Consider the following 25,011-nt stretch of genomic DNA (forward strand, 5'->3'; position numbering starts at 1 on the left):
TTTTTATCTTTGCTCTTCCCAGAAGAGAGAGGCACAAGAGATGTCTGCAGATGGTTTCTGAATATTAAATTTATTACAATAACAGTTTACAGTACAAGGCACATACTGATGACTTACAATCAGCTTGCAACACTTGTAACTAAACAGCTGCATAAATTAATACAGGTGCATCATGTACAAGTTGGAGGGAATACTTAGTTCTGTACAGCTAAAACTCCAGTTTAATTCTCTTTAAAAGGCAAAGATGCTCCTAATTTACCAGTTTCATTACTTCCTTTTCACTGTTCAGAACAGGGGGCAGGATATACTCATGGCAGATGAGTGGAAGGTGAGCTGAAGAGAAGGAATTTTTTGCCTCAAAGCACTTTGTAACTGCTGTGCAGGTCATTTGGTATCAATATAAGTAGTTTTTATACAAAACCAGTGTTTGAGGTGGTTGCTGAGCTACCTGATAAATAATGATTACTTTACATGTTTTCAGATGGGTATGTAAAAGGAAAGAAAAAGGAATTGTATGAATAAATCAATTTCTCAGTAATCAACCACTCAGCTAAATAGAAATACTAAAAAATGAACTTACCATAGCAAGATATTCAAACCAGTACACCATGTAACAAAAAAGTAATGAGGACTAAACTGCCTTTCAAGTTCAGCATTTATAGAATGAAAACATGGATGTATTGTATCTTTGTATTATTCAGGAAGAGAAAAGCCTTTTTAATCTACATTGCTTTTTGTATCTTCAAATAATTCTAAGAGTTTTCATCTTCTCTCAGTATGTCAGGACTCAGAGCACATTGTTCTCATGTTTCAGCTGTTGCAGGGCTACTGTTACTATCAGGACTTCCTGGCTGACTTAATTCACTAGGAAATGTGATACTTCTTTGGAGATTGCTCTGAAACCTCCCAGAGAGACAATGTCTGTCCTCTGTCAGTGTCTTAAAAATCACCATTATTTTTGTTAGCTGAACATCTGTCTGATGAGGGAAGAAATGGGGTAGGGTTTTCTCCTTTGTTTCCCACACTTTCCTGTTGTATCCATATAAATACCTCATTCATACCTCATTGACATTTCATGTGAATTTTTTCAGTTAATGAACTCAGAAAATTTGATTTTTGGAAGTAGGTTTCAAATACATTTGAGGCATAAGCTACACAACTATTTTTCATTAGTAACTGTCCAGTTAGACAGATTGATTGTGTTTTTCTAGTGGTAATTAAAGAACAAAAACAAAACCCTTTTCAAAAACAGTTCAGGAGTCTAGTTCTGAAAGAACAGTCCTTGTCCCTTTTAAGTTATTTCCTCATTGGAAGTTGGGATTGAAGACTTAGATGAACTCAAAAGTCATTATACAAAGCAGAAGAGGAAGAGTGTACCTTTCTCCAGGTACACAAAGGGGGAAAACTTTGGCAGAGGTGATGGGAAAGTTTTCAGAAGGCACACACAGCATCCCTGCTTTCCTCTCACCTGGCAAGTGCTTCATACCCAGATAAACTCCAACAGCTTCCTTAATGCCTCCTGCTCTGGCTGCACTGGGAATCTTGGCAACTCTATCAAAGGGATACAAAAGAGACTCTTATCCTCTATTCTATTTTACTTTCATCATAATCTATGTGCCAGAGTAGAAATACAATGCAAGTTTGTACGTGAATGATGCCTGCTTGGGTTTGTTTGCACTTCCACTGTGGCAGAACTCGGGTGCTCCAAGGGCCAGGGCAGGTGCAGCCAGGCTGAAGGGCAGCTGCATTTGGGGAGCACGTGTGTGCATGTAATGTAAAGAGCTTAATATAGACCTGGGGGTTAATTTGTGTGTCAGTGCCTTGAAATTTAATAGAAATTGTTCTGATGAGAATCAATCCTGCTGAACTCTACTCAGCTTCTTGCTAAGAAAAAAAAATTCCTCTCCTTTTCTTCTTCAGCTTGAAAAACCAATGCAGTCCCGTTAGAATATGAGCTACTAAACCTTCAAAGTAGGTTTGGATAGTTGTAAATGTACTTTTGTCAGCCAGCCAAAAGGATTATTCTAAATTTTACTTCTGTAATAGGAAAGAGGAGGAAAAACCCACAGGCTCCAGCAAATTTTAGGTGTGAAATGAACTGTAAAAAAAGGGAAGTGAAGCAGAGAAAGAGATCTTTAAGATTGCACTTTTTGGCATCAGAACTCAAAAAGATTCATTGTTGGTCTGTAGTTTCTGTAGGTATGCCAGGACAATGATTGGTTATGGAAACAGTAGAGTAGGTGCTGGCAACTTAAGTGCTTGTCAAATAACTCATGATGTTTTGTGGCTTGATTGAGTCTAAAGGAAAGTGAAGCCTCAAACATCATAAAAAATGTTTTTGTAATTTTTTTATGCACGAAACAGTAGAAATTGTTACCACCTACAAACCAGAGAAATGAAAAAGGAGGCCAGTGCTACCAGCTGTGATGTGTACAGAGCTGTGCTGCTCAGCATTTTTCCTCTCCCTTTGTCTACTCCACCACAAACCTAGGGAACTTCCTATTTTTGTTTTCCTAGAAACCCCTGCCTTGCTTGAGTAACGTATGGCTATCAGAAATATTTGTGCGTTTTCCCATGTAGTTGAAGCAAGTAGAGAACCTTAGAAGCAAATACGACATTGCCCGCTACGAACGATCACACAGAGGGAGGAGATACAGGAGCACTGCCACACACTGGGGATCTACACCTAATCCTGCCTCGCCTTGCTCGTCTGCAGGGGCTGCTGCAGGCACTCGGTGCCGCTCCCGGAGCAGGGATGTTCCCTCGTGTTCCAGAGTGAGTGCTCAGTTCAGCCTGTTGGAACAGTAGATGTCCTTGAGTTGCTTGGATAAATGTGCTGGAGGCATCACCTTTCCAAATGGTGCCAGTGGTGCAGCCTCCGTGGAAAACTCCGTTTGTTGTCTCAGCTGGAAGGGTGGTTCATTGGGGGAGAGGGTGGGGAAAATGACATTTTGTGCTCCTCTTCCCTCCCCCAGAACCAGGTTAGCTTATACTGCGTTCATGCGGATGTCTCCAAAGGGAATTTCTGTAGCTGTTTCTGGAGTAATGCTTTTCAGAATACGCTGTTGGAAAGAAATCAGTATTAGAAACTGATTAATTTTGAAGGCAATATGTAACATGTCAGCCATTTAGAAAGAGATTAATAATAAAGTATGACTTTGAGTTACACCTCTTGAGCTGCTTAGGAGCGTTTCAGGCCTCTGTTAGCACTAGGAAAATGGAAAGTGCTATAGAAGTACATAGCAGCATCTAAAAAATTATTTCTAACATAACTGGAATCAAAGCTTGGCAGATGTCATATTAATGCTTTAGGACTTTGCAGTTTATTTGGATACCCTGAGCCAACCAAGCATATTATTTATGAACTGGTATTTATTTGAACTTAGAAGAAATTTCATTATTGTCATTATAGATTTATGGCAGAGAAATCTTACTAAATGTGTGAGAGAAAAACAAGCTTTTCTTACAGATACACACCACAAACCGGCCTTTCACTACCTTATTTGCTTGACTGGGATTTTGAGTGTCTGGGGTGAATTTCAGGAAGACTCTCCAGTTCATCAGAGCTTAAAAAATTACTTGATGTAACATTTTATAAGAATTTGTCAGTAGCCTCAATAAGAACTGGGGAGATTTGTGAAAATGGGAAGAAGAATTTAGGAGCAGAACAGCCAGTCATGATATTTTTAGGAATCACCTCCTTCTAAGAGTCAAACAAGCAACAGAACATCAGGGATACCTCCTTAAGTGTCCCTGGGGTGACGACCAAGCGATAGACCATGTAGATGGGAATGAAGATGATGGAGGAGGTTCCTATGCAGTAACCCACAACTGTGGTCCAGTAGGGATAATCGTAATCAAAGAGCCTCAGCTCAGGAGGGCTGGACAGAAAGCTGCAAGTGACAAACTGAAAGAGAAAAGGGGGAAAGTGTGAAGATGGGGATTTTGGTGGCACACGCTTTGGGGAACTCTGTGTTCCTGCATAGCACTGAAATAAATAGAAAATTAGTAGGACTCAAGATTAAAAATATGTTGACACTGAAAAAAATCCTAAACTACATGAGTGTGGATTTAAAACAAATCAACAACAAATCACAAATCAAAGATCAAAAGGATCCTTCCCAAAGCAGATGTTCTCCACACTACACTGCGCTCTGTCAGAACAGGAAAAGGTAAAAATGTCAGCTCAGTTACTGATGTTGGATCGTTTTCCTGAGCATATCATTCATGACTGAAAAATTCCTTAGAAAACAACAGATACTTTTAGTTAAATATTACAGGAATAATATTTGTGACTGTCCTGGGAAGGATCTCTGACTGTTTTTTCCAGAGTATCATCAGCAAAACTTCCATACAGAAATGACATCCTACAACCTGAGCTTTCCTCATTTTAGGAGAGTTTCCACAGGGAATATAAATAGCTCTGCCTGGTAACCACATCCCCAGAGCTCTGTGCCTCTCTGTTTATTTTGGATGGTTTTAGGATTTTGCTGGTTTAGGATTATAAAGAGGACAGAAATACAAAAACTACTGTGGTGAGAATTTTTTTTTTATAGACATCTCTTTCTAGGGGCAATAAAATGAAAGTCTGTTAATTATGCCTTCATCATTACAAGTGTTTTGAATTTACTCTGTAGGTCTTAAATCTACATTCTGTGCTTCATAAACTCCATCTTGACCTGCTCGGCTCCCACAAAGGCCAGTCAGAATAAGAGATAGCATGAACTAATTTTGAATCAGGAAATGAACACTTTATGTTCAAATGTTATTAATAACACTGCCAAGCCAAACACTGGGACAGTATTTCCAATTCTGAATTATAGATTTATAATGGTTGTAATTAACTGCTGTGAATTTTAAGTGGAGTATTCTAAAATTGTCCATCAGCAGTTGCTGAGGCAGTGTATTTACTTATCTTGGTTTTCCTCCTCTGACAGTTATGTTTCATCAGCTTTTATTGCTTCATTTTGCTGAGGTAAACATAAGGCAACAAAACAAAGTAAATTTGTATAGCAGAGGGCAGGGGGGGAGTTATACAGAACCCAGACTTATTCAGCTAATTCAACTACAACAGTCCTTAAAACTGTGCTTTAGTAACAAAATCTTGCGGCATTGCATTGGGTTTTGCACTAATTGAGCCTTTAACAAAAGTTTAACAAAAATTGTTACTAAAGAACTTCAGAAGAGAATTCTGGAATTAAGCTTTTAGAAGCCTAAGGAGCTGCATTGTTCAGTGGTGATTTTCTTGGTGCTGGAAAGAAAAAGCTCTAAAGAAAACTCACCAGAAGGAAGAGGGGACTAATTGCAACCCAGCAAACTCGCCAGTACCAGCCTGGGGCAGAGCCCAGCATTTCTTTCACATCGTTGCAAAACTGGGTGATGCCTGCAGAAACAAATGGGAGGAGAGGGATGATGGCAGGTCTAAGTTTTTCTTAATTAGATGCTCAACACTTTTTTATGCCCAGCAAGTAAATTCAGGAACTATCCCAGAAGACCATTTTGTCCTTACAACTCTTTAATTTTACTAAATCCTTAAATATTCTGAATTATACCTCCTGTTACTTTTAGATGCCTGCGTACTTCTGTCAGAGAGCAATTAACATTAATTCTCACTGCTTTAGTTATCAGTGCATTTGCAAAAAGCTTTTGTAAACTTTTTTTCTGGAGATGTGGGTGATCTTGTGTGCAGAAAATGAGGCAATGCTGAGCTGCAGGAGCTCAGGAGTTTGGGTCAGGGATGTTTGGAGGTACCATAGAACCAGGACACAGCCACTGCCTCGAGGAACACGACGGTCAGGACAGCTGGACCCGTGGCGTATTCTTCAAACAGCTTCACCACATACGCTCCTCCCTGAAAAAGAGATCCAACTGTGGGTGTCGCCAGGATCCAGTGATGGCAATCCCGCCCTGCTGCATTTGGCTGGAGCACAGCCAAAATTCACCCAGTTCTGTCACTTTGTGGCTGTTTCTGCCAGGGAAACCCTGGTGAGCTGCTCGCTCCCTGTGGACATCCCACACCTGGGGGGCTGCCGTGCAGAGAAGATAAAACCTGCTGGCACTTCTGGCCTGATTTTAGTGAACAAAGGGGATTTTACAGGATGGCTTTTTGTGTGCCCTCTTCTTTCTCCAACAGTGATCATAGCTACTGAACAGCAAATACAGTGTTACTTTGCTTTCAGTCATCTGGAATCTAGAACCATGAATAAGGAGACTTATTGCAGAGGAACTCAGCATCTTTTTACAGCAAAAACTTCACATCAAAAGGAAGTTACACATTAATGAGGAAGTGGAATGAAACATGGCAGGAAAGCCAAGTATTTTTTTTTTTTTTCCCTTATGGTCATTACACTCATGATTCAAAAATTGCTTGTTGAAATTTCTTTGCTTGAATGAAATCCACAAGCCCCACAGGAACTATTTGGTGTGACTAATGATGATTTCTGCCTTGAAACAATGAGGAAGATCCAGTAAATCCATTACTAGATATTTTATTTTTTTTTTTAATTCAAAATACATTTTACACATTGTGAGGATTATAATAACTATTCATGTTATTTTTAAACATGAAGCTTTTGGGAACAAGAAAGAAACCACATTAAAAAATGTGGCTGGTTGTCTGCTGACTGATGAGCAGCATAATTTATGATGTGCAGCACATCATGAATTTCAGTAGGACCATTTTGCAACATATTTCCTAGTGAAATATTCACATTTATGCCGAGTAATAGATTCCTAATGCATAAAGAAAACAGGCTGGAGGTTCAATCTGATTTCTTTAAACTCTCTTCAAAAAATTACTACCCTCTCTAAGGTGTTATTGGCAGGAGACTGCCAGTGAGGGGCTGAGGGTGGGTGAAATACTCACAAATGTCAGGGTTGCCAGCGACCCCAAAAAGCAAACGATGGTGAGGCCAAGGACAAACAACTCCCTGCGTTTGCCCCAGACGTGTGGGAATTCATCCAGGACTCCAGTTATCACTCCCTCTAGTCCTGCAAACTGAAAAGCATGGAAAAATCACTGGAAAATAGAGGGCAGTGTTACCTGCTTAAAAGTATGAGTGCTTAAAGGAGTGTTAGAGCATTGAAACGTTGGTGCTTTGTTCTGCTGTAGAGTTGGTGTGGGGTTTTTAGACAAGTCTTTCCTCCTAACTTTTTAAAACTCCTTAGGGTGGGGATTTAGTGTTCAAGTATCTGTGGGAATGCGTTGTTATCCAAAGGCAGTCCTGTGCTACAGGCACCAGGGTGTGGAGAAATGAGAGGTGGTTCAGTAGGACCAAGACTGTGAAATCAACTGAGTTCAGCCATGCTGGAAGGAGCTGATTCTCCACCTGTAAAACCAGACTCACATGACAATTTTTTAGTCTATCTCCAGTTCCCACCTTTTAAATCAAATTTATGTGGAAAAACTACAGATTTTAATAATTGCTTTGTAAGTTTACAAGCAAGAAAGGAGCCTGGAAAGCTAAGTTCAACTAAGTGTATAAATCAAGTATTTTGCTTGTATTTCAGGGTCTTATTAATTGTCGCAGCATGACAGTGACAAATCGCTTGATTATATTTAAACCTATTCAGATTAAAATTGGACTGACAGTTGCTGTGTTACAGAAAGAGCTGCCAGTCCTGCTGCAAACCCCTCAGTGCCAGTGCAGAGTTTGTAATTCTGTTTCTGTGGTGCCTGAAGGGAGTCAGGCTGTGCCCCGAGGGTCTCCCCTGCTGCTTACTCACCGTGCTGTCCAGCCCCAGCGTGAGCAGCATCAGGAAGAAGATGATGGCAAAGAAGGTGGAAGCTGGCATGTTTGCAATGGCCTCTGCGTACGTGATGAAGAGCAGGCTGGGTCCTGGAGCAGAGAGTTGGGATCACTGTTAGCCACTATTGCTGAGGGAAGGACAGGCGTGCTGTCTCCCAGGGGAAAACTTCCCTCCACGTTGCTTTGCCATGTTACCACCACATCTGTGAAACTGCAATCTGGCTTTTAATCGTGGCATTTATGGGCTAATTTTTTGAGCTGTATTGTGTAACAGTGTCCAACAAAGTCAGCATCCTGAATAATATACGAAATATTTCTCATCATTTGGGCTGTTCTCAGTCTAAAAGTACACACACAAATATATTCTATCTTAGAAGCAGTTTGAGATGTGTATGGAACATTAACCTACCAGTGTCTTTGGCAACCTCTGACACATCTTCGTTCCTCATCTCAGCCATGTATCCCAGCACGGTGAAGATGACAAACCCGGACACAAAGCTGGTCAGGCAGTTCACGGTGCTGGTGACCAGAGCATCTCTGCAACAGAAGACCTAACTCTCATCAGGGAATCTGCACCTGCTAGAAAGGGTTTACAACCTCTTGGTCTACAATCTAGACAGAGTCCTAGAAAAACTATGGGAATACAAGGAAAAAAACAAGCAGCAGGTTTGAAAGAAAGAGGAAAAAAATCCCAAAAGCCCCATGACAACTTTTTCTTTTCAGATTCATACAGATGCTGTAACATCAATCTGCCACTGGATTGAATGCTGGCTGTATCCTGATGTTTTAAAAGAATAGGAATTACTGTGTGAATATTAAAGAATTGAGAATTTTATTTTAGAAGTTAGAAATAGATTTTTTTTTCAGGTAACAAGGAAAAAACTATAAATTGCCTTTCTGCTCAAGACTATGAAGTTATTTCCTAACTGACTACTGAGATTAAATAACTACAATGTGATGGTTTGGCAGAGGTTTATTTCATTTTGTTGTGGCAGGTTTCTACAATTTAGAACTCTTGCTGTAATTAGTAAAATTATCTTACTTTAAGGTAGAGAACACAGGAGAAATGCTTTAGATTGCAGGTTCTGTTACACTTTGATTTCTGTGTAGACAGATCTGACAATTTAGTGCCTTTCACCATCACCCTGTTTCGTTTTCATGAATACTCACAATTATATTTTTTAATTCAATTTTACTTATAGAATAAGGTAGAACTCACTGGTAACAGTTGTTGTGGAATTTGTTGTAGCTGGCATAAGCCAACAGTACCCCAAAACCTGGTCCCAGGGAGAAAAAAATCTGAGCTGCTGCATCCACCCAAACCTGAAAGATATTGAAGGCCAAGAAAAACATGACATGAAACAGATTGAATGAGTATGGCATATTCAGAATATCACTTAAATCTACAAAAGGGGGTTTCACTGGTCTCTGCCTATGTCCTGGTCCTGGTCTAACAGACACTCTGTTGAGAGAGCTGTTGAAATATGAATGTTGTAGAACTGCTGTGGCTGTTGCACTTCTGACACAATCTTAGGTTAATTCAGTGAATTGCCTGTAATCAAATTAACACAATTTTTGTGGTGTATAGAAAACTTTCTACCCATGATCTTGAAGTCTTCCAAATTTTCCTTCAAGCTCTGCGTGCTGTGGAACAGTCCTGTGTTTTGCAATGTGTCCTCCAGGCTATGTAGACTTTTCCTAGATTTATGGAAACACATTTGACTGCGTGGATGCAGTTCTGGTCCTTGGGGCTCCATTCAGCTTTGTTGCAGCATCTGTGACAGATGCAAGTGTAATGATCTTGTTATGAAAAGCGTGTTGTACCTGATAAATGGCCACAGCCCTAATGAGTAATGTTCTAAAGTACAATATCAGCTCTCTTTCTGAGGGTGCAAGTCCTCATTCATTTATTCTCTTTTGATTGAAACATGGAGTTCATTACAACTCATTTTTAATATTCTCTCCCATCGTGCGAGGCCATCCTGTATCAGCCAGACAGAGCTCTGTCATCACCCAGCACACAGATTGCAATCTGCTGTCCTCACTCCAGATACATCCAATACAATATCAATGTCCTTTATTTCTTTTTCAGAAGATGTGGTTCCTTATTGGAGATGCTGCTTTATCAGAGACTGGTGTCTTTTCATTTCCTCTTCATTCAAAACTCTCCATATCAGCTGGGCAGCAGCAGACTTGCAAACACTGGAATTTTTAAATCTTTGTGTTTGTAGTATTTATTGCTTTGGGGTTTTTCCATCACCCTCCTCACCAGGCACTTTCACAGGCAGTGAAGTGAGCACAGCCTTGAGCCTGATGGATTGCTTGTCATCCACAGAGTTCAAGGCTGGATCAGATACTGGAGGACCTGGGGTTTGTTGGTTACCTCTGTTTGTCCTCATTCCTGCTTTCCTTTCAAATTTTGGTGGTGTATGCAGGCCTAACTGATTTATCCCTCCTCCACAGGCACTTACATGAGTTACTGGCTCAGGGTTTAGTTGATGTCTGTGGGCTCATTTGCCAAAGCTTGTCACAGGATGGAGACAGAAGTTTCTGCTCCAGTAACCTGCACTATTAAATAGGAGAAGCTGTAGACACTGTATGGCTGTACTGGTCCCCTTAAGCCAAAAAAACTGCAGCTCACCACTTGTTAGGGTTTAATAAATTCAGTTTGCTCAGTGTGACTCTCACAGGGGAAGGATTTTGTTGCAGTGTAGGAGTGCTCACAGCTTCTTAGTGTCAGCCTCATCACCATTTTCCTGGTGAAAAAGTATTGGTCACTTGTTTTCTTCTAATCAGATCACTCATTCTGTTCAACCACTGTATGGGAGCTCTGCCTTTTTTTTAGTTCAAGCTAAATTGAGGGTGGACTCTAAAATTCTTTATAATTATGGGAAGAGCATGGACTCGGGCTTTTAAGTCCAAGCTAAGACATCTGTTCAGTCATGCTCTGTGTATCTATGGTGCTACACACATGGATAGGCTAAAAGAAAATCCCCACCCTTTTCTAAAGTTTTTTACCTCAGTGTTCAGGAGTTTCTGCCAGTCAGGTTTCAAGTAGTAGAGGACACCTCTCCAAGCCCCAGGCAAAGTTGCCCCTCTCACGAGTAGGATGAGGAGGATGATGTAAGGGAATGTGGCAGTCACCCAAACTACCTGTGAGGGAACAAGGTGAGAGCATTTGCCATGGGTAGAAACTTAACAGGGATAATAAGAATTAATGAATCATATTATATCTCTTAGCATGTAGCATCTTCATGTGAGCTTCTCTGCAGGTCTGTAAGCAGGCAGTTTGCACATCTGTCCCCTTTCCCTGACAGGGTTGTTCTTGCCCAGAGAACAGAGGTGTCACTGATTTTCATTCTTTATTGCTTGGATAGGAGTAGCAGTCACTACACAGCAAGTGCTTCTCAAGCACATCAGCCCAAAATCATGGAAACAACCTCAGCTGATCCCCTGACAGTTAATTGGCTCAGGTAGAACTGCCTCAAGACAAGTTGATGTGTTTTGCTTTTGCATTCACCTTGCCAGATGTTTTGACCCCTTTCCAGATGCTGAAGTACACAATGGTGAAGATTAACAACAAGCAGAGGGTCAGTTGCCAGCTGATGCCACCCAGGTCATCCAGCCCATTGGATCTGTGCACCTGCAGAACCTGGCGGCTGCAAGAGGGAAGAAAAACACAGTAGGGATACTTTTTAAACAAATTCTTACATTAAATGTGCATTTAACAGTCCCAGTGTGCTCTGAGCATCACAAGGAATTCTGAGGCCTAGATGGGCAGCCTTCAAAATCATGACATTCTGGATTAATTTTATTTTAATTTAAAGTTGTACTAATGGTACACCAGTGATGATAAGTGACAGCAGACATAACTGGGATGCTCCTAAAACACAGAGCACCCCCCAGACACCCTAAGCTTACACCCCCCTACAAGATTTGAAGTGATTTGAAAAGGGTGCCATGGACAATCAGCCCTGCTGCCCTCTGAGGAAAATCCTGCTGATGTCCCAGCAGTCTGGCTACCACCACCATCCTCACTTACATGCACTTACGTATAAAATTCTTCTGCAGGAGAGGTGGAGTGCAGGGACCAGCTGACATTGCCCTTGCTGAAGTAGTTGGTGCAGTTTCCTGTGTTCCAGGGATTCGTGCAGCTGGTCCAGGGCAGCTCCACCGTGAAGGAGGAGATGAGGTAGTAAAAAGCCCAAGCCATGATGGTGTTGTAGTAGGAGGCTACGTAAAGATCTATGATACAGATGGCAAAGCCAATTCCTGGAGAGGCAGGAAATAATTGCATTCAGTCCATGTGAGTTTTAGGCCAAAAACAAAAAGGGATTGGTTATGACATCAGCTACCATTAACAACTGTCTAAGGCAGCCCTGCAGGAGGAGCACACACCCTCCCAAGTGTTTACAACACTGGCATTTCTTGTGACTTCAGAAATACTCTGATTCCAGCAAAACATCCTTCATCAAGACAGAACATGATTATAAAGAGATATTTTCTATGTGTTCCTATATTTCTGCAATTTAGAAATAGGCATCTTGCAGTCTCAATGACTAAAAAGACAAGACCAGAGCCACAGCACTGGGAACAAAAGTAAATGAGCATATAGAACAGGTTGTTTTATTCTTTATAATTTTAGGCTTGGTCAGCCTCTGTATAATCAATTTGAGTTGCATACTAACGTGTATAGAAGAGTACACACACATGTGTGGGTGTATCTGGAGTTTTTGGAAAGCTTTCTTTGTAAAGCCAAAATCTTGTGTAGAACAAGTCTTACTTGGCTTTATGAGATTTTCTTTTTTCCCCTCAGAATGTCACCTTTATAGGAAAATTTTCCAGTTATTCAGAAAGTTCCATTTCCCTTGGTTACCTTTGAATATAGGACATATTTTTCTCCAAATGGAAATACATCCATTCCTGTGGTACTGTCCTAGTGCTAATTCCATGTAGAAGAGAGGAATTCCTCCGAAGATGGCCATGATTGTGTAAGGAATGAGGAATGCTCCTGCAAGAGAGAAAGTAGGTGATTGTAGCTCTTCACAGACTTCTCTTCCAACAGTCCCAGCATTCCATAAACAGGAGTTCCTTTTATCTCACAGGGAAGATGCACATCCCCTCCCTAGCCAACACACCACTGAATTACTGTGGGATTTCTCATTAGAGTAACTGCTCAGCAGAAGAAACACTCAGGCCAAACTTCTCACATTCCTGCAACTCAGGATCCACCAAGACTCCACTGACTCCCACAGCTGTGAGATGGGCTACAGATAAAATCAGTAATTTCTCCAATAAAATGCCTTTGTTACATTAGAGAGACAGAAGTCCTTTCTAAGATCTCCTTGATTAGATTTTAGATTTGTATTTTGTCTCTTATGTCAGTGAGTCAAAGACCCAGCCTTCCTCATGAGTTGGTTTAGACATGCTGGTTTATCAGATTATAAAATGCTCCTTGGGAAAGGGATTTAGGTGTTGGATTGTGGGTCTGCTCCTACCTGGTTCTCAGCTTCTAGTTGTGCTGTGCTAAACAGCTTTTCTGTCATTATCCTATCCCAATATTTAGGTTTTTCAGTGAATAATTTCTCCTCAATAATTTGTTATACACAGTATTTTAAAAGCTGCTAAATCATCCATTTATAAATCAAGAAATTCAGCATTAAGGAACAATGAACAGGAGTGGACACTGACCTCCTCCATTCTGATAGCAGATATAAGGAAATCTCCACACATTTCCCAGATCCACTGCATATCCAATGACAGAGAGGAGAAAGTCAATTTTTTTACTCCAGGTCTCCCTGTCCTCCAGCTCCATCAGCTGCTGCTGAGCTTCGACCCCGCAGGTGGTGGATGTGGTGGTTGTGGTGGTGGTGGTGGCTGCTGGGGCCGTGCCCTGGGCATCCTCCACCTCTCCATTGCAGGGACCTGAGCTCTGAACCCCTGAATAACCATTTGAGATCTGAGCTGCCTCCCCTTTATCCCCCTGGCTGGGGTGCGCTTTGTTGCCTTCCTCCGCCAGCCGTAGGGCAGATTTAGGGTTCCTGACCAGAAGTCCATTCTCTTTACAATCTTCTCCTTTGCTACAGTCTGAGACATCTTTCTTGGAAGTCAGTGGTTCTGTCTCATTGCTTGTGGCCTTTTTTTCCATTTTTTCTGATATTTGTTCTGGTCACTCGCAGACAGGCAGCACCACAGGGTCCCTTTGGGGTTTGTCTTCCCACACCTTTATTCCCAGCACTTTTAGAATTCCTCTGCCATACTTAAATCCATCAGATTGAAGGCACAAACACCATCTAAGAAATGAAAAAGAGTGGAAAATCCATTACAAGCTTTACTGGTTCTGGTAATTTTTAAATTAGAGTCAGATTCTGTGATTAAAATACAGAGGTCATTAACCATCACAGCATTCAACATGAATCATGGAGCAGGTAATCTGTGATTTTGTCCAGAGAAAGGAAGGAAAAATCATCCTCTTTGACAGCAGAACCTGGTGTACCTGCATCACACCCTGTCAGTAGGATCTGCTGGACTTTGTGCATTGCTGAACACCTCACACCCAGTCACAGTCCTGCTGTCTTCTGGTGTCACCTTCTCTGAACTCTGCTGGACTCCCAGGCTGCAAACTGAGGACAGAGCTGAGTGGGACTTTTATTTGCATTTTCCTGAGTTCATCCTGCAACTTATCCACTCATCTTGTGGCAATTTCTAGATTCATGTGGTATGAAGGGAAAAGAATTCATTAAACAAATATGAGATAACCAAGGATATAAAATTACATTTTGTGAGCACCTTTCTTCAGAAATCCCAGAGTGTCTGCTCTGTTTAGCAGCAGATGTAGAAGGCTTAAATGAAACTTTAGAAAAGTATTTAAAATTCAGTGGTTTTGCATCAACTAACTTTTGGGGCTCAGTCAACACTATTAAGAAGAGGAGGTCATAAACTTCAAATTGATTCTTCTGATTAAGAGCTAACAAGTGAGTCTAAAGGACAAAACTTGTCCCTGGTTTTATCTGACTGCCTGGGCAAACAAAAGCATCTTTCTTTCGGTTTGGATATGCTGACACCGTGGTTCCAGCCCTGGGAAGGGTGGTGGTCACTACTCCTGTGCTCCTGCCCACTGCCAGCAAAAAAAACCAGGCATTGGGAGGATCCCTGGCTTCTCTGCCCTCTTCATATGTGCTAAAAACACAATCCAAGGGAAATAAACCATCCTGAGATAAAGTATAACACAATTAGCTTTTCCTGCAGAACAAAGATAACAGAGAAGGAGTTATGATTCTGTGAGCTGGCCATGTTTTGTTTTCTGCTGATCTGTTCAGGTAATGCAAACACCCAGCTGCCTTTACCCAGCAAAACCTTGGAACAGGAGCTGATCCCCTGTTCAGTGAATTCCCCAGAGCAGTTAACCCTGCTTTATTGGTAGCAGAGAGTCACACAATCTACACCATGCCAAGATTAAATTATTATGATTACATCTAATTTTTCCTTTTCACAACATTTTATCATGGTAGTGACTGTCATTGTCACATCCTAGCAGAAAAAAAAAAAAAAAAAAAAAAAAGCATTATTTAACTTTTAACTGCAGGAAAAACTAAAGCAGAGAAGAGGCATGATTTCTGATTTGCTGATTATCAGAGCTATTAAAACTCAAGTTTTGCCCAGCTTTCCACCTTTTCCAAAGACAGTTTGTTAAACCTTTTCTAAACATTTCTCAGTGCAAGCAGAAAGAGAAGGAAAGTTATTGAGCTGCAGAGCAAACAGGAGGATGGTTTTGACATAAAAGTCACTTGAAAATGTTGCTTATAACTTTCAGAAGTCTTTAGTTCTCCAGGCTACCTCAATAATCTCTTTTTTGTCATACAGCAAGCAGTGCATCATTAATGTGAATTCTTACAAGAGCAAGTGCTTTGATGCCATTAATTAATCCACAAAGATTGAAACATCTTTGGAGTTCCAGAGAAAAACACCAGGGCAAAGAACAGGAGGTTCTCTTTTACCTGCAGGACTATAAAACCAGAATGCCTTTGGAGTCCACAACCTTCCAAATGTCCCAAAAGAAGTTATGGAGATGGAAACAGCCTTGAGAGGCCACAGCCAATCCTCCCCTTGTCTAGAGCATGGTAAATATGCAGGTGGGAATATGGAAAAGTAACCTGAGCCCTTCTGGACTTTACACCTCTCACCCATAAATGGAAACGCAGTAAAGGATGTTGATTTAACTGCATTATCTCATAGGACTGATTATTTCCATACCTGAGGCTAAAACTCTCACTGTGTTTGTAAAACACTTTATTTCTGCACATTTTCAGAGATATGTAGAAATTTCACACCTTTCTTTACTGAGGGGTGGCCAAAGAGTGTATTGTTGATTTCAAAGACTGTGACCTTCAGGATCATTGTCCATCCAGACCTAAACTCCTCTTGTTCTTCTGCACACCACAGGAAAAATAAATCACATTATTTGAAATATTTGGTCCAATTTTCAGTAGTTCAAGCCTCAAATATGCAAAATTACATGTGAATTTTCAGGGACTTCATCTGAAATCTGAACTATTTCTTTCTGAACAAGAATTGCAGCTTGTCAGCTGTCCTGGGAAATCTCTGGAGTGATGAAGTCTGTGGCTACACAGTGGAGTTCACGGGGGCACAGCTGGCACATGGAAACAGAACAGTTTCAGATTATTTCATTACACTGTAAAAAATTGTGGGAGAATGTACCTTTTTCTTTGCTTTGCTACAGATCAAGAGAAAAATAAATAATTGAAGGCACTGTGAGCACTACAAAGAGTGTTAAGAGCTGTGGAGAGAGCCCTTAGGGTTGGGAAATATGCTCAGACACCAGGGAAGATGTCCAGGGGAAAATGACCCCAATAGTGAAGGATTTTGCCCACCTCAGCCTCCACTTCTCCTCTGCACAGATCCCTAATTCAGGTGCTTCAGTGATCTCAGAAATAAGAGTTTATTACCTGTTTTCAATCCGAGCTGTTGCACAGTTACATAACTGCACCTTGGCTCCTTATCACCCCTAATTACCTCCTGGAGAAAAGGGGAGATAAAAAAGGGAAGAAGACAGAGCTCTGTGCTTTCATTTCCTTTTGATCTGTGTTTGGCAGACGTGACTTTGCTCCTCTGGGAGGCCCTGGTGCCCTGAGCTGGTCTTGTTCTGCAGGGCAGCTCCATCTAGGAGCAGGTGGAAGGTGCCAGCCCTGGGAATGTCACCCTCCCTGGGCAAAGGGTGACTAAAGGGGAGTGACCCTGCATCCTCCAGAGCTATTCCAGCTTTGTTGAAAACATTTGGATGGATAATTGGAGTCGTGTTTCCACACACTTGGCTGCAGCCACCAATGCAGTTCACATCACAGTCCCACATTAATTAAATTATACATTAAATTAAAAAGAATTTAACTTAATTTAAATTAAATTAAACATTAATTAAATTATATTTATTTATCTCCCACATGGAGATGAACTTGAACCAACACTGCAGAAGTAAAATCCCTGCATATTCCTTGATGCACAAATCTGGCTCTTTTGCCTGTACCAGAGCATCCCTGGCCTGGAGCCTGGAGCTCCTGCTCAAGTGATGGAGCATCTCCTGTTTATTTCTGGGGGCTCACAGTGACCTCTCCCAGCAGTGCAGGAATCCCTCACCTTTCATGTTCTGCCACAGAGCAAACAACTCTTTCCAGCACCACAGCGGGATTTTCCTGCTCTTGGCACTTTTTAAAGGAGGAATTGGCTTTTAATGTGTCTGGGAGAGCAAAGCAATCAGGTTGAGGTGCAGCAAAGAGCTGATGCTGCAAGGGAGGCAAATCTTGAGTCACCAGGAGGTTTGAGGTGGGGCTGCAGCGCCTCCCATTTTAACCCTCACAGCCACAAAATCTGCAGGTTTGTATAAATTTCAGTTCACACAAATGATGTTCTTGTTTCATGTGCTAATTCTGTGGAAGTGGAGAAGCAGCACTCGCTGGGCTACAGGAAAATTCAGGTGCAACCTTCCCTCCTGCTGCCTCCATCCCTTCACATGCAGGCACTGGCAGGGAATTGAAGCACTTTGAACCTCAAGAAGAGGAGTCAGCCCAGGGTGTTGGCAAATGGAATCAAACACTGGGATGATTCCTGTTAACTTGACCTAAATCTCACATTTATCACAAAGAACTGAAGATGGTTAAAGTTACAGCTCCCTGACTCACACGACACCTTGCAGCTCACCCAGGCAGTTGTGCATAAATGGAAAGAGTCCAAGGACATTACTTTTATCTCAAATATCAAGCAAGAAGTTTGTATGACAAGATAGGAATCACTCATCCTGGGCAAGAGAGGGCTTTGCTGTTTGTCTGGACCTGTTCTCACCCCTGAGCCACAAATGAGCCAGAGAGGTTCAGTGATTTTCCCCTGAGTTTGCACAGTTCAGGAGCAACCTTTAAATCAAAGTATTACAGAATGGATGTCCCCATACTGTGAGGACTTGTCAAAAAATAAAAGTTTCATCCAATTAAATTGCATTGCTCTCAATTATGATGAATTTTACCTGCTGTGTGTCATATACAAGTCATTATTAGGTTCATAATGCTAAAAAGAATTAGTGCCTTTTGATGTCGAATGTGTTCACTTTTACTGATTTCTTAAAAAAATGAGTACCCAGAATGTCCTTTCCCATTAGCTCATTAGCAAGTGTGACAGTTTGTATTTCAGATTTCAAAACCTGATAATCATAAATACATGGGAGCCACAGAACTGGGACATTAGGTGTAAAGCAGATCTAAGCTGGTATCTAGACCATCCCTCCACAATAGAAAATAGATTTATTCGGGGGATGTTTTTTAGAAATTCTTTTCTAGTTGAAGAGAATCAAAACTGGATTTTGACAGAGTGATCAAAACCCACTGAAACTGATGATCCAGTGAATTGTAACTGTTTGATCCCAGTACCAGTGATTTTAATTATTGCAAAACTTGGGTATTTTGGCACAGCACTGTGACCTGGGAGTATTTTAAGAGGAAACTTTGAGCACACAGGTGACAAAATGGACCCTTTGTATGGATATTTGCAGGGCTCCAAGGGCTCCCTCACGCTCCTGCTAAAGCAAACTCAGCAGTTGGTGCTGGGAGAGTGAAAGGCAGCTTCCCCAAGAGTGGCACAAGGAGAGGTTAACTCCTCTATTCCCAGATAAACACGGCTGAGGTGGGAAAAGAGAGTTTCTAAAAGCAGCAGTTTGGGGAAAATCTAAACCTGCCCTGGGAGTTTTATATCACAGTCTGTGTCTCAGTCTGCAATGAAAAAGTCATCAGGAAAGAGAGAGGTTTTTACCTTTAAAATTCTGTTGGGAAGACAGGCATTGTACTGTAAGTGGGAATGCTGCCAAACTGGTGTCAGTCATTTAAAGAACAGGGAGGAGGGGAAATGCATTTTTTTTGTCTCTAGAGTGTCAGTGTGTAGTGCAAGGAAACAGATAAGCTTGGAGGGGGATGATACTGCTTTTGTATTCTTCCTCCAGTTATTTATATAAACTTGAAGGAACGGTCAAAACGCAGCAAACATCACTAAATAAATATCAATAAATGGAGCAGCATCCCTTGGTAACAGATGATGTTTCTCTGAAGGGGATTTGTTAATGGCTATCTCCAAATTACAGCCCTGAATTTGGGCTCCAAGTTCTCCTCAAGTTCTTTATGAAACATTTATCCCACAAACAGGGCTCATTGTGTTCTGTCAGTTCTATAAGAGGTTGGGAAAAAAGTTCAAACATGAGCATCAGGAAGGAGATCAGGACACAGAATTAATATTTCTTTAGGCTTTTATTAATGAAAACTCAGCAATTTATATTTCCATGGAGGAAAGCAGGAAAGAATTTAAACACACTGCACATCCCCATGTGTGGGAATAATTTTGGGTTGTTATTAAATTCTAGTTTTGGGGCAGTTTTTCTTAATTTAACCGTCTGAAATTCATCACACCCTGTCCAATTAGAAAATGATCAAAACAGTCACTTGTTATATGAGACATTGGCAAAGTATTTTCCAAGAAAATTATGGTTAATTCACAGTGAAAATCACCAGATGATGCAGCCCAAGTGTTCAAGCCCTTCCCTGGTAAATGTCTGACAACTCACATTTAAAAAATGCCACATTTTCATAAACCCAAATCCATTAAATGCCTGATCCCTTTCCCCTCAGGCTTTCTTAACATATCAAAACATGTTTTCCCTGCCTATTTATATATTCAGTTGCATTGCATTCCTTAATTAAATTCCATACTTCTTAGCAAACTAACCCAGCAAGGCAGTTGGTTTCAGTAAACGTGATTGAATATAAATACATAGGACAAGCTCTTCAGATTTATTACTTGCAATAAATCTGTCCCATTGAGTTCAATAATTTACTGTGCTGGAACCATTTACATTTTAAAATATAACTTAATATGGTTAATAAAGTTCACCCTTTCAAAGTAAATAACAGCTTAAATTGCCTATTTTTTTTTCTTCTTTCCCCCTCTGATTCTGCTTTCATTAATTTTTCCTTATAGTTTAATGCTTTTTTGTAACCTTTAAATAACTTGACATCTGTAATGCAGTTATGTGGACTGCCAAAACTCTTTAAATTTAGATTGTCAGAACGTGTTCTGCTACAGGCATTTGATTCCTGATATTCATAACTGCTGGACAAGTGCCTGAACATGCCAGAGCAGAGCATGGCATGGCAGAAAAGAAATAAAAGCACTAAAAGTTTTTAAAACCCAAGGAAAACTAAAATCAATATCCTTTTTGCCCTCAAAGCTTTGTTAGATGGACAATGTTTTAGAAATTGTCAAAGACCTTAAAGCTGATTTAAAAACAAACAAAACCTAGAGATTTTAGCCTGTCATTCGTATTTCAGATTTTATAACTGAAATGGAAAGAGGCAACGAGGAGGGAAAGTTAATGAAACTCCAGCGTCTGCTGCTGCAGGGGGGCAGCTCTGAGGAGCAGCTGTCTCTGTGTCTGTCTGAATTTCATAAAAGTGCTTCAGACACCGCTGTGTAAAGACAAAATGATAAAGTACCTGTGTTTGGGGTCGGTCCGAGGCGCTGCCCTTGGAGAGATCCAAGCTCGAGTCCCCTTCACCCACATTTACCTCAGCCTGTGGGCAACTCAGCATCCTGGGGAGCTTTTTGTACACCAGTCCCCCTCACATGGTCTGATTTCCAGATAATCTGCTGCCAAAGAGCTCTTTAAGAATTTTTGCGTCACTTTAGTGGAATAAACTTTATGTTTCACCAGGGCTGCAGCTCAGTTTTCCTCCTAGAGGTGGGTGGCTACGTTTGCCTGCTCTGAGCTGTTCCAATGAGCTGGATCCAATGAAGGCAGAGGCAAAAGGAAAAGGAGCTTTCCTGGGAAGGGACAGCTTTGCTGGGTGTTGTTCTAAATATAAATAACAGGATGGGAGTGAGGATGGACACAACAAAGTTTTGAGGGAGTAAATGGATTATAAATTTCTTGGTGGGTCTCTAGATTACATGTGGATAGGAAGGACTGGGATATTATCACAATTAAAGGGCTTGAAAAGAATAATTGCTTTTCAATAATGCTGGATAGTTGCATTATTTTAATGAAGAAATAAGGTTTAATTTTGTTTTAAAGCTTGAAGCACAAATTCTTTACAAGTGTTTTGCTGCCTCAATAAACTCAACAAGTAATTTCCTTTCTTCCTAACACTACTCCAAATACCTCACTCCACTTCTAACACGTTTTTTTCTCCAGTCTTTTTCATCCAGGGTTTCTTCATTCCTGCACTTCACGGCTTGTTTATGAAAAGTCATAAATCACAGGTCAATGCCATAGTTTAGGTGTCAGATTAAGGAAAAAAAAAAGGCAAAAAAGCAGATTAGGGTTAAGTAAGAGTAGCTGATTTTTGGAGCAGCAGCAACTTTGCTGTAAGCAGCTGCCAGTTTTCAGAGACTTCTCCCAAACAATTGGAAAGAAAATAAAGTGAGAACTGAAGAGCTGTAATTTGCACTTTGCTGTCCCTGCTCCCTGACAGAGCAGGGCAGGGTGAGGCACCTGCACCATCTCAAGGAGAGCTCAGGCACTGCAGTTCCACACACGAGGGACGTGGATTGAAATGGGTTTTGTTCCCCATTAACTCCCCTGGGCACCGTGTTAAGGTCGTTTTGCCAAACTGAGCTTTATTCCTTCACTTGCTTTAGAAATTCATTGATCTTTTAATGCAAACAGCAACGTCCACCTCCTGCTGCCAGGCTGGATCTCCCTCCTGTGTCCTGCTTTCCAAAATAATCAGGATTGGACATCCTCACCTCCACTTGGCTGCAGGCAGGAAAACTCCACCACTTTGTGTCATATTGGTGATATTCCTCTGCAACCTTCCCTCTGTTTTGTTCTATTCCAGACGGTTTGCAAAGACAGATCCTGCCATGCCTCCCTCACCAAACCTTTCTGGAGGTCACAGCAGTGTTTTAATGTGCAAATATCCAGCTGTGGATCAGCCCCCGTGCTCTGGAGAGCAACATTTTTCTTTCTTGGGAGGATGGATGGCACAGGGAATCTGCACCTTTGCTTTCCAAACAGATTCCCAGCTCATTACTACTGGAAGGGGTTTTCCAAACTCACTTTTTCTATGCTCTTACAAGAAATAAATTCTCTCTACTGAGAGCTCTCATTACATAATTATATCTTGAGTTTTTAACAATTTTAGAGGGATTGTGATCTTTGAGGTTTTTCTCCATCTCAGCCTCTGCTTAGAGTGGGTTCTTTTATGCCTTACCCAGATCTTTTTGTTCAGGTGGTTTTCTCCCCATTGGATTCTGGGTTTTGATTTTGTGTTGTGTTGGATTTTTTTTTTTTTGTTTTGAATTTCTTGCCAAGCAGTCTGGAGCCTTTGTGACATAATAGAAATAACAGACTGGAGATTTCAGGCAAAACCACATAACCTTATTTATCTCATAAGTGAAAAACTTTCAGGGGCTGTACCTTGCCAGCTCCAGAATCACATGAAGTCTGGGCACTGGTGGGTGAAATTCTGATGATTTAGGGAAAGAATGAAGAAAAGAGAAAGAAAATGGGTTTTACACAAGACGCACAGATAAAGCAGCTGCAGATTCCAGCACAGGGATGGGAATCATCACTCAAATTACCTCATAAAAGTAGTACCAACTGTACTGTGAGATCAGTAATGGCTCTGCAAGTCTGTCTGGTTCACTGCCAATAAAAGGATTGGGACAATTTTCCAAATAACACAAACCAACACAAACCCTAAAATATTTGTTTGTTCCCATCTTTCCTCAGTTAGCAATCAGACTACATTTAGAAGCTATGACAATTTGCTTTGGGATAAAAAATTCTAATTGCCCTTCCCTGCTATTTTCCACACTGTGCTGGGATGCACATCCAGGACTTGGATGAATTTTGGAGAGGTTTTGTTATTTCCACCAAAACTGTTTTAAGAGCACATTCCAATGGGGAAATCTGATTCCTGGAACCCACAAACCACCACTACACACAACCTCAGCTCAGTCCCTTCATTAGGAATTGCTGTTATTTTCTGCCACTTGATTAAAACTGAGAGAGTTGACTCTCATAATATTATCTGTCAATATTTGCCACCTGTCAGGGGAACTGTCTTTGAAATCTCACATGAAAACTGCATGGTTTTGTTGGCAAACTGGAAAAGGAAACTATTAAGTCGGCTGATTCCTCAGCAATGTAAAGGTAAAGCTTTGTAAAGATGTATGTATGTATGTATGCATGCATAATCAAAGGGAGAAATCAGCATTGAAATACAGTGGGCATTAATTGGTTTTTTTATTCTAACCAAAGCATCTTTTAGCAGTTGTATGCTAATTTTTTCATAGTCTGGATTTACAGTTCACGGAGCTGAGTGACAACAAAGCAGCAAGCCAGGGATATTCCCACACTATTTCCATTCCATCCCTTGGAAAGTTTAATTTTTTATCATCTCTGAACCATTTCCTGTGAAGTGACAGGGGTTAAGTGTCTTGTTCCTCCAGCACTCTGGAGAAGTGCTGGAACAATTCATTGGGAACAATCCCTGGCTGTGAACTGTCTCCCACACACCTGGGAAGGGGCTGAGGCTCTCCTTGAGCACCTGGCAGCTCCATCATCTCTCCAGCCTGATCTGAGGGCTGCTGATCTCATCACTGAGCTTTCCCTCAGGACAAAAGGGCAGAGAGAGCCACTAAAAGTCACATCAGCAGGAAATCAGCTCATCCAGATTTTACCCACATTTCAAACTACAGGTTAAAAACCACCTCAGCCACCTGTAAGGTGTTTATGGACAACGAGAGCCTGCAGGTACCAATCCTTACCAACGTTTCCATGGCTGTTCTCCCACAGGCAGAGGAATATCCTCGATTTGGTGGCACCAGCACAAACCTCAGAACACTTTGTTCAACTTCCCCCAGAGGAAAAACCACAGCTCTCACCTTGGCATCTGCAATTTCCCCATCCCAATTCCACCTTGGAAAGAACTTATAAAATTGCAGGGCACAAAGGCAGAAGTGCTGTTGCCAGATTGGCTTCATTCCCCATAATGTGTTTCAGCCATGGGGATTTTCTGTGCTTATTTGAAGGAAAGGAGAAAAAACACAATACAATTGTATGAAGTGTACAGGGAAGTATCTGGGCAAGAACTGGGGAGATAAACACAGGCTGGACAATACTTTAAAATACTGAAACCAACAAAAACTGGCTTGGAATCCGTTTTATCAAGCTCAATCCTCACCAGTGCTACCACCAGCAACAAAAATGTCAGTTAAACTTTACAGAAAAAGTTAATTCTCCTTGGCTGATATCATATTCATAGATAAGACAGAGGAAACCCAAGAACTGGTGTTAAAGTTGTAAGTAGAAAGATCTTGAAGGACTAAAATTACTGACCTTTTGGAAGAGGAAAAAGCCCCCAAAACAACACATGCATTAGTCATAATGAAAATATTGTGCACAGCAGAGCTCTCCAAGAGATCTGGCTCTGTGTCAGAGGCACTGGGGAGTACAAGAACTGTGTGCTCGCCTTCACTCAAGTGACAGCACCAAGTGGAGACTGTGCATGAGACCCAAAAGGGTCCCTGAAGGATCATCTGCTCCATCCCCCTGCCCAAAGGAGGATCAGCTCCACCAGTGCCATTTCTGAATCCATTTCTGTTAAAGGTCTGTGATGGAGGCACCACACCCTCACTGCAGCTCACCATCATCTTCCCATTCCATCAGCTCCATGCACCTCTTTAAAAAAAGAAACCACAACTGTTCCAG

General features: G+C 41.3%; 1 protein-coding gene across 2 annotated transcripts; it reads right to left on the reverse strand.

Moving 5' to 3' along the window:
* Positions 1 to 51: 51 nt before the first annotated feature.
* Positions 52 to 21,509, reverse strand: SLC6A4 (solute carrier family 6 member 4). 2 transcript variants are annotated; one of them, XM_023939255.2, is made up of 14 exons: positions 20,789 to 21,509; positions 13,440 to 14,041; positions 12,625 to 12,759; positions 11,801 to 12,020; positions 11,269 to 11,407; positions 10,767 to 10,901; positions 8,968 to 9,071; positions 8,158 to 8,285; positions 7,726 to 7,838; positions 6,866 to 6,997; positions 5,752 to 5,851; positions 5,283 to 5,383; positions 3,740 to 3,907; positions 52 to 3,062 (listed from the first exon to the last, which is right to left on the reverse strand). In XM_023939255.2, the coding sequence occupies exons 2-14, from the start codon at positions 13,894 to 13,896 to the stop codon at positions 2,988 to 2,990; spliced, it is 2,007 nt and encodes a 668-aa protein (XP_023795023.2). In that variant the 5' UTR covers positions 13,897 to 14,041; positions 20,789 to 21,509; the 3' UTR covers positions 52 to 2,987. The 2 variants fall into 2 exon arrangements, with proteins under 2 accessions (XP_023795023.2, XP_023795025.2); XM_023939257.2 differs by lacking the exon at positions 20,789 to 21,509 and adding an exon at positions 15,746 to 15,860.
* Between the last annotated feature and the right edge of the window lie 3,502 nt (positions 21,510 to 25,011).

This window comes from Cyanistes caeruleus, chromosome 21, assembly GCF_971803275.1.
Source record: "Cyanistes caeruleus chromosome 21, bCyaCae1.hap1.1, whole genome shotgun sequence".
Classification (NCBI taxonomy): Eukaryota; Metazoa; Chordata; class Aves; order Passeriformes; family Paridae; genus Cyanistes; species Cyanistes caeruleus.

Coding starts and splice junctions, on each gene's coding strand:
- SLC6A4 (XM_023939255.2), bottom strand. CDS start 13,896: ATGGAAAAAAAGGCCACAAGCAATGAGACAGAACCACTGACTTCCAAG. Junction 8,286..8,967: donor TTCCACAACAACTGTTACCA/GTGAGTTCTACC, acceptor CTTCTGTTGCAG/AGATGCTCTGGTCACCAGCA. Junction 6,998..7,725: donor CGCTGGGGCTGGACAGCACG/GTGAGTAAGCAG, acceptor CATGCTTTTCAG/TTTGCAGGACTAGAGGGAGT.